Source organism: Gymnogyps californianus, chromosome 19 (assembly GCF_018139145.2).
Source record: "Gymnogyps californianus isolate 813 chromosome 19, ASM1813914v2, whole genome shotgun sequence".
NCBI lineage: Eukaryota > Metazoa > Chordata > Aves > Accipitriformes > Cathartidae > Gymnogyps > Gymnogyps californianus.
The window spans coordinates 11,703,703-11,713,452 of NC_059489.1; the positions used below are offsets into that span (position 1 = coordinate 11,703,703).

A 9,750-nucleotide genomic window follows, 5' to 3' on the forward strand; every position below is an offset into this window, starting at 1 on the left:
GAGGCAAATAGGCTTATTTAGTACATGGCACCCTGCACTTGCGTGAAGTTACAGACCAGAAATGTTAATTATTCTCTGTCCTCTCGCAGCTCTGCAGCACGTCCAGGATTTCGGCAGCGCAGCGTAGGCTGTAACAGGCGTTCAGCGCCTGTAGCGTGGGCTCCGTACCGAGAGGAGAGGGATGCTCGAGAGGAGAGGGATGCTCTCGAGGGCGGGGATGTGCTGTGTCCTGGGTTTGCCCGGTGCTCAGCGTGGTGCGGCTCCGAGCCACGTCTGGGGTCTCTGCGATGGGAAAACAGCAAAGGTTGGGATGAAGAGAGGGAAATGAAATGATTTATTGGGCTTGTCATCTGTGTGACTGGTGTTTGTCATCGCCTAAGACGGCTGGCAGTGCACCAGAGAGCGTGGGCTTTAAGTGGGGTCTTATTTCTAATGAGAACTTACACCCTTGAGTTACACAGTCCCGACCGGGCAGGGGTAGTTACTATCTGGCTGAACAGGCGCAAAGGAATAAGAGTCCTCAGCCATCACCTGTATTTACACAGATCATTAACCCCCTGGGAAGTGAGGTGCAAACTGGGGGTGGAGAATCATCTTCTAGATGCCGAAACCCCTTCAGGCAGATTCAGACCTGGAGGAATTATTTGCGTTTCCATGTGAACCCCAGCTGGGAAGTTGTTCGTGTGGGAGTAAATCGGGTACGGTGGGAAGGGTGTCCATGGTGAACCCCAAACCAGTGACGCTCAAAGCTGATAAATCCTGGGGAGAGGGAATAGATTTGGGACTTGGAGAAGGGCTGCCCCGGGTGACCCCAGGAAGATGGGGTATGGTGTGAACCTCAGATCCTCTGGGCTCCCGGCTGGACCGATAGCAGGTGAGAGAGACTACAGAGCGATCTTAACCTAGAGATAAATTACGTATATTGTAACCTTTCTATCTTATATCTGAAAATTTGATCTTAACTTTTTTTTGGAAAAGGCGCTGCTAGGTTTGGAGTATTGAACCCGCTGCTGCCCAGGGACCAGGGGGTCGGGATCGGGGTGACGAGCAGAGGGCAGCTGATCTCGGCAGTAAGATGAAAACCCGGCAAAGCAGCATGAGTGCCGGTGCTCCTGGGAACAGCGGGGAGACCCCGCGTCCTCCCGGCACGCCGTGCCCTGAAACTCGGCGTAAGCTGAGAACGTGCCCTCTGCATTTCTGCAGCGCTCCTCCGAGCTGGGACGGCAGCACCGCCTCAGCCTCTTTAGCTGATGGAGCTTCAAGAGCGTTGCACTTTCTCCAACCTGCCTTAATTAATTGCTCTGTAATTGCACATAGACTTCTGCTTTCACTTCCCACCTTTCCCTAAGAAATGCATTTCAAATTTGTATTCCTGTCGCTGTTTTCTTTTGCGCAGGAATCTTTTATTTTTTCTTCTCTGACTCCTGTTTATGTTGTTAGTGGCTTTGATTCCTGAACTTCTCTTTGAGGAGTTCTTGTCGAGGGGAATATTTGTATTTCATAGGACTTGAGCAAAAAAAGGCAAAGCAGGCAGGGAATCTAGAATGCATAATTACTGTCAGATCCTATCCACAGTTTTTGTTAGGAAAGCATGTTGTACTCTGAAACACTCAGGTTTAAAAGCTTCAGATCCTTCTAATCTGCTATTCTGTAGTATGGGGGGGAAGAAAATGTGCGTAACATCTGGTCTGTATCATGCAAGAGGTACTTCGAAATTTGTGTGCTGTTGCCAGTTTATGTCGTCCTATTCTTTTTGTGCATATCGCATGGATCAGATAAGCCTTTAATACTGGCGGATTGCTGATTTATATTGCACCGACACGTGCCATCTCTGCTTCTCTGTCTCTCACATGAGGAGTAAGTACTTGACCACTGCTTTTGGAAACAGAAAGGTGGCTCCAGGTTTTTAACACCAGTCTCTTTCCAGGAATAAAGTGAAGTTTATTTCGTTTTGCTGTCCCGCTCTTGTTGCCCTGAATGTCCTCTTAAGTTTCCTATTCATTCTGCTGTTGCCCATTAGCAATACTTTATTAGTCCCCCACCTTCCCCTCTTCCTGCTGTGTAATAATTCTGGTTTTATGTGCAGTTTTTCTTGGGAGTTGTCAAAGAATAATTACGCCCCATTAACTCCACTTTGTATCATTACTAATTCACACCTATAGAGTATTTTCCAAGCAACTGATCTCGGTTGTCTCTTAATTGCTGAAGTCCATAAACTCTGTTACACTGAAACTGTGCTAAGGATTTGCACCCTCTAAAACTTTTCCCTCCAGTGCGAAACATAACAGAGAATCTGAATGCGGCAGCTTTATCAGATCTTATTTCTTCCCAATTTAAGCAAATTCTTTGCTTCTGGCTCTGTTGAAGACTACAAAATGTATATTAAGATGTAAAAAGCACGAGACTAGAAAGACAGTAAAAGTATAGGTCGTGTTCCCAGTGGATTAGTCTAACAGTTTGTGTTGCTGGATGACGTTGAGCAGTTGGCCAAGGTTGAAAACCGAACGATATCCCCCTCTCATGCATTCCGGTGGGTCGGAGCAAGTAGCCTGTGTATGGTCTGAGATCTGGCTGGGTCAGATATGGTTGATAGACGCTGAGCTGGGATGAGGCTCTGGAGCTAGGCTAGGTGCTGTGGGAGCCCAGTGGCGGGAGCATCCTCTGGGATGCCTACCAAAGGACTTCACCTGCGAGGGAGCTGGCACTGGTGAGCGCTGCTGGGACAAACCCGGTTTCCCTGGGTGCCCCAGCACGGACCCTGGCTGCCCTGTGCCCGCCGGGGCTGGGTGCAGGCACGCCGGTCGGTAGCTGAAAAGGCAGCGTTGTGCAGCACGGTCCTGGTGGCTTCTGGCGTCAGAGCCAAACCCAAGCCCTTGCTAGGGGTGCAAAGAGAGCGGCAGGAACAGACAGATGCGTTTTTACTAGTTTCTTCTGTTTAATGTGATTAATAAGCAGTTTCATCCAGGTTTAGCCGGATGCTCTAAAAAAATCACCCCCAAATCATCCTACCCCAAAGGATGCAATAACTATACACCATTCAGCTTAAAGGACTTGTCCCTGCCTAGCCAAAGAGCTTGTCCCCACACCCCACCGCAGTGCCGAGACCTGCCGCAATCCGTGGGCATCCCAGGTGGGGCGTACGGAGCTGCTGCCATCTCTGTTTGCAGTCAGCTGTTCCTGCAAGGAAAAGAAAGGCTCGATATCCGAGACCTGCTTGAGGCAGTGCAGCGAAGCACTGCTCAGGCTCGCTTCAGATAACAAATGGTTTCAACTGAGCATACAAGAAAAAAAATACTGTTGGTGGCAACTCTTATTTCCTTGGAAAAAAATCCTGGACCCCTGGCAGAGAAACAGTTTCTGCACAGAAAACATGACACTATTTACAAAAAGCGATGTCTAATATCCTTTTCCAGCTTGGAAAGAGGAGTTTATTTTAATACATCCTTTTTTAATTGCCATGAGCTGGACTTGTAAATATTGTAAGTGGTTGAGTAATAGTCATCTGTGAGCGGACCAAATGAAGGGACATTTTTTCCGCTCTTGGAGGCCTAACATATTCCCACAGCTCTGACAGGGGGATAGCACGGAGCAGATACTAAACCAAAACAAAAGCCTCCTAATTAAAAGATCGTTTAACCCCAGGGGATGCCTGTGTGTGTGATGCCAGTGCCTGAAGCGGGCAGTGGTCCAGCCGGCTGTGCGAGGAGTTCACGTGTTGGGGCTGCTTGAGGAGGTGATGGGGTGGACCGCAGGGATCCAGTCCATTTTCAGTAAAACATTTCTTCCTCTCCTCTAAGAAAGGGGAAGGAAAGGGGAGAGTTCCCCTAAGAAAGGGGGAGCTAAGGAGAATTAGTTTCCTCTAGCAGGCGCCTGACAGCCAGCTTGCCTTATCGCTGTTGTTCAGTCGAGAGAGTGAAAATCTGCTTTGCTGGTTTTCCAGATCAGTCTCCAAAATGATCCATAACTTACATTTTTTTTAACACCGTCCTTCTTCAGAGCAGCATGGTGTGCCCGAACTAAAAAGTAGTCGTGAAGTTCTGTAAGATCATATTAGTCATTAACTTCTGCAGAGCAACCGGCATGGTTTTGGGGCAGGATGGAGCCCACGGAGCCCGCGTGCTGCGTGGTTGGGCAGAGCACTGTTGGACTCTCCTTAGTGCTGGTTGATCTTCGTTTTCCCGAGTCAGGTACATACCTGGAAGCCCTGCTTTTGCTCTGCAAATAGTTTTGTCTGAAAGCAGGAGTCGTTTGTATTGGAAACAATTTCCTGATGCAATTTGGATTTCCTTCTGAATAATTCTTTGCCCCAGTGGGGTGGTACAGAGGGATTCTAGAAAAGCTTCACTGGCCTTGCCATGAGTTAAACATATCCCTTCATCTTTGCAAGGCAGATGTTTAAGTAGGAAGATACCCTGCAGGCACAGTTAAAAAAAAATTAATTTGAAGGGTCAGAAAGAGAAGGAACTGCTCTACCAACGTGGGGATTGTGTCCACGTCGCTGTTCACGTCATCGGCGTGCAGGGATCTGGTGAGGGGCTTGCACGGGGTGAGCACGGGGGGAAATCTGTCTCAGCTGGGAGGAGGAGCGGGACTCAGCGGAAGAATTTAATTGCAAAAGAGCAATTGTAAAAGATGAAGGCAGCAACCTTAACGTCGTTTCATCTTTTCCAGGAATGCTGGTGGTGATTGTGTTGCTGCTGATTGCGATTGCTGTGGTTGCTGTCTGGCCGACACACTAATGCGGATATGGGGCCCGTCGGAACTGCTGCTCGACAGCTGAGCGCCGAGGACTCCAGAGAAGAGACCGACTTTGTGCAAAGACCTTCTGTGTTTTAAATAAACTCAACAGTATGAGAATGAAGCTGTGTCCGACAGACATCCGTTCTTCCTTCGGTGCACAGCTGAAGAGCGCTGCGTGGAGGGTTTGAACTTGAAAAGGACTCTCTCCCCACCTTCATTTGGCATTCGGGCGGCTGCAGCTGGCTGTACAATAGATGCGCTTCCCAGTGCCTCTGCGTCTGAGCACGCGCCGGTGTCGGGGTGCTGCTCCTGCTGAGCCCTCAGTCGTCCCGAGGGCTTGCAAATACTGAAATAAAGGCGTAGTTTGGGAGTACAGCGGTGGCGCTCCTCTGCTTTCTGATACCTTCCTTTGGAATGAAAATGCTTACATTTTTCAAGGAATAGATGTTTTGGGGAATGACTGCATCCGGATGCTCGCAGGATGGGAAGCGAGAGCATGCGGAGCCCTGTGGGGAGGCGCAGGACCCCCATGAGCTGCACAGAAACGCTGGCGTGTGAGTCAGCAGTCCTTGGCCCGTGGGGGAGAGTTATCGGTGTCGATCTCCATGGACAGAAATGTGAACAGCAGTGGGTCTCGAACCAGGTGCGTAAGAGTGGAAAGCCTTGCCCAACGTGTGCTCATGAGGAAGGCGTGCTCTCCACGTGCTCTGCCAGGCTGATGGCAGGAGATGCGCTGGCATTAACGTACTAATCTCGGCGATCGAGGTCTGCCTCTTTCTTTTATAACTTTTCACACGCTGTTAAAACTGAGAGGAAGGATTACCTATTTAAAAACTAATGAAAAAGAAGTACTGAATGTTTGCTTCAATGTTCGCTTGACACAACTGGCCAAGAAAATAATTATTTTGTTATACGTGCCAGTTTGATTTCAGAATTGATAGAGCAAGCAATAAATACTGAATAAAAGCCGATCCATTTATATACAACTTATCTGCCTGGCTTTTTATTGTTTCCTACCATCTCGTGTTCCACTTGAATGATTCTCCAATGCTTCCATTTCCTGAGAACTGATTTGGAGAAGGAAAAAAGCAATTCCTGTCAGACTTCATGTGTATGATGACATACATTTCCTGGCGGATCCGTAACACTTGCCAGCCCTGGTCCTCACCGACGGTGGTGGAGTGTCTCCTTTCACGGCTCTTCACAGGCTCTTGGCACTCGTTTCCCTCTCCCTGCTCTCCACCCGCGCAGCTGGGACGGTGGCACGGCGAGCAGGTCTAGCGCTGGTCTGGGAGGTGGGAAACCAGGGTGTCCTGGTGCTGCATCCCCTCTTGAGTGACACGAAGCCATTTTGCTCTTCTGGGCTCAATTTCCTCATCTATCAGTTGGGACTTGGGCACTGGCCACTTCGTTAAGTGCTTGGCCATCTGCAGATCGGAGTGCAAAATTGCTCTTCTCCTCGCAGCGTGCAGGTGTTGCCTGGAGCTGAGGCTTTGACTCAGTTGCTCCAGGATCTGAGGTGGGAATGCCAGGCTGGCTGTGACCGGAGAAAACGGGGTTTTGCAGGAAACAGAGGCAGGGAGCTGTTGAGGAGCCCACCGAATACATACCTGTCATTGATGGATAGGAACCGTTCCCTGGAGCTGAAGAGCACCGTTGCCCTGCCTGCGTGCTCCTGGGAAGGGCAGAGGGTAGGTGGAGAGAGGAGCTTGGTGGAGAAAAAGCCCAGTAGATAAAGCCGTGCCTCGTGGTGCAGGGCACTGGGCTTCAAACGGGGCTCTGTGCCCGTGCCCAACCCATCTTCTGATGCTGGGCACTGAAGGTCGGAGCTGGAGGACAGACCAGCTCCTCTGGAGGGATTCGAAATCTTGGGCAAGGCGGACTGTGCTTTGCTGGCTTAGGCATCCTCGTCTGGTGTTTACCAAAGGTGAGAAATCCAGGCTTACGCTTTGTGGTGGATAATTAGATGCCATGTTCTGCTGGCGAAGGACACAAAACGATGCCCATGGCTGGGATGGAGCGGAGTCTTCCACACATCTCCATGTGCTTTGCTGGAGAAAATCCTTGAAGCCTTTAAAAGTCCAGTCCAGGTTGTGCCTGTTTGCTTGCTTTTCCTTGGAGAGATGCTTCATCTCACAGCCTTCAAAGGAGGGGAGTGGGGGGAAAAAAAAAAAGATAGTTTTAAGTTCTCGTGGTTTTCAAGAGGACACAACAGGTTTTTGATGAGTTTCTTGCTTGATCTCAGATTAGAAATGGAGCTTTAAGCAAGGCTGCTCCAGCTGGAAACAAATAACGGGCGGCTTTGGAGTCGCATTCGAAACTTGTGCATTCCTGCAGTTCTGCAGAGGGACCAACAGTGGAAACGCTCCTGGAGTTGTTTCTCGGCGGCAGCCTGGGCCCGAGCCCTGCAGCGGGATTTCACTCACAGCTCCAGTGCAGCCCTATGGATCTTCGGTGACAGTAGGAGAGTAACACGTGCTTTATTGCGATGAGACGGCAGACTTGGGTTTCTAATTAAAACTGTCATTTACGGTGGGAATTAAGGTTTTGTTTCAATTCCCAGGACGAGCAGGATGGATGCGTAATTCATCCTGATCAACGTAACATAGCGACTTTCTTCTGATAGAGGCTTTAAAAAGATGTTTTCTGACCTGTTGGGTCCTCAGACACATTGTTCCTGTTAGCTCCCAGGAAAGGTAGAAACGCCAGGCTTTGCTCTGCTGAAATGTCTAACAAAGGGGTTCTCAGACTTGCCCTTTAGGTGACATTTAATGTGTCATGTGGGTAAGGAGTTTTATTAAAAAGCAGTGGATTTGGCAGCGTTCTGCTCTGTTGTGGAAAGCTTTTCTGTCTTCCTGCCCCACCAAAGAAAAAGGAAGGTTAAAAAATCAGAGCCGCTGGTTTTTGGCTCTGAGCAAGCGGGGTTGGAGAGCCCAGCTTGCCGGGGGCCGGTGCGGTTTTGCCGTGCTGCTGGCTGCTCTGATGTCCGGGCACGGGGCAAAGGGTGCTCAAGCTGCCCATTGAATCTGTGCCATGGGGCTGCTGGAGTCACGTACCTGCGGTGGCTTCTCCACGTTCCCCTGGAATGTGCCCGGAGAGACATCCCGGGCTTCGCCTTTCCTTGCATCTCCTTCATTTCTCTCTCGGAGGAGGTGCTCAGGAGTTTAGCTGCTTCCAGTTGTTATTTTGTCAAAAATGCAAGTGCTGGGGGAAGGTCTGGTATGTGTTAGAGGCACTTACATGTCCAAGTGCCCTTGATAAGAAGTCCCTAGCTCCTACGTGAGAATAAAGGTGATCTTGAAAGACTGCTGGGCATTTTCACACGCCCTTATTTCTGGAGGTTGGGTGCGAGCTCGGCGCTGAGCTCGGCGCAGTGGACGGCTGCTCTCCCGTGCTGCCTGGTGGGACCAGGCCGAGAGCAAATCGGTCCGGCCCTCAGTGGGAATAGGCTCTTTCCCCTCTTTTCAGAGCCACCGTGTCTTCTTTGGACAACCGGCTGGCTGCCAGGAGGACGCGGAGCCAGAGCGATCTGGGAAACCCATTTGCTTCTCTGTGGAGCCAAAGGCGACAGCCCCGGAGCAGAGGTGGTGGCACTTGTGACCCATTTGTCTCCGCAATAAAGATCTGAGATTTCTGACCTCTGAGTTGTTTTCGAATTCATAAATTACTAGCGACGCTGAGGGCGTGGGTCAGGCGGGCTGACCGCTCAGGAGTTTGCAGGACCTTTTGCCTGTATTTTTCTCTCTGGAAGTGTTTTGTTGCCTCAGTTCCCCCATGCCTCCAGCTTTCTAGCTTGTCTGTACCAGCAGCCCTTGCCTGCTCTCGAGCGCCAGCTGCTTCGGTAGCGTCTGGCACCACTGATGCCCTGTGGGAGACGGGCGATGGAGCCCAGACGCCCTGCAGTGGATGGGCAGAAAGGGATGGCGCAGGCAAGCAGCCTGTGGATGGGGGCAGAAAACGGGTCCGGAGTGGGGCTGGCAGCTCCCCTGACCCCAGGCTCTGGCTGTCCCCCGTCCCCACGCCTGTCCACCCCCTCTGTGCGGGGTCCCGCAGGTTTCGGCGTGCCCTGGCTCTGTCCCAGTGCAGGGCATAGTCTCCTCTGGCAGCAGAGGAAGGATGGGGAGCCCAACGGGACGTACCCCGGTCCAGAGCTCACAGCAATCCCAGAGAGCCCAGAGGTGCCGGTGGGGACCCCCCCGTCCCATCCACCGTGAGCCCGCGGTGACCCCGCTGTCCCCAGGGGCGTGTGGCTGCTGGCGGGGCGTGCTGCTGGGAGGATGCTGGTGGGACACGTAGCTGGGACTGACGGTCAAAAATAGCTGTGCACCACCTCGGACCCTGCCAAGGGGACGTTGGCAGAGACCTAGGGAGGTGGAGGGGACACCGCCACTTCCCTGCCCAGGTCCCCGTCCCTCGGGGTCGCTGGCCCGCAGGGTGGGAGGAAGCAGGGATGCTTGGAGATTTTTACGGTTTACAAGAGTTTATTCAACTGGTTTCTGACTTTAGTTCTACCGAGTGGGTGCTGAACAGTTACAAGCTCCTTCGGGTTCAATTACAGCCAATCTAACGAAACAAACAAACGGAGAGGAAAAAAAAAAAAATGAAAAGAAAAAAAAAAGAAACAACTTGGAAAAACAATAAGAAAATCCACAACTTTTTCACGTGTCATTAAATATATTCATATATAATAACCATAATATATTAGTATGCATTGTAAAGAAACATCGCCCAAAGCAGTATGCAATGGTCATAACTAAACAACATTTACAGTTCAAGATATTAACAAAAATAATAAAAACAAAAAAAACCAACCCCAAAACAAACACAGGTTTTGTGAGGGGAGAGGAGGCGGGTGTGCGGGGAGAGGGCACGGACACGACGAAACGACCAGAAACGAGACGAAACGACTTTTGTCGGGTGCTACCGTCAAGCGATGATTGTTTTGGCATTTCAGCTGCTCTCCGAAGCCGCGCTGAAGGCACCGCAGCCCCTTCCCCGGCCACCCCCTCC

The 9,750-nt window shown here is 50.8% G+C and overlaps 1 protein-coding gene across 1 annotated transcript in view; it reads left to right on the forward strand.

Annotated features, from left to right (window-relative positions):
• Window positions 1–5,716, forward strand: part of STX8 (syntaxin 8) — a 107,995-nt gene extending 102,279 nt beyond the window's left edge. The window contains exon 8 of the mRNA XM_050908625.1: window positions 4,672–5,716. Within this exon, the coding sequence (XP_050764582.1) occupies window positions 4,672–4,739 (68 nt within the window). The 3' untranslated portion in view covers window positions 4,740–5,716. The remainder of the gene's footprint in view (window positions 1–4,671) is intronic.
• Window positions 5,717–9,750: the final 4,034 nt, after the last annotated feature.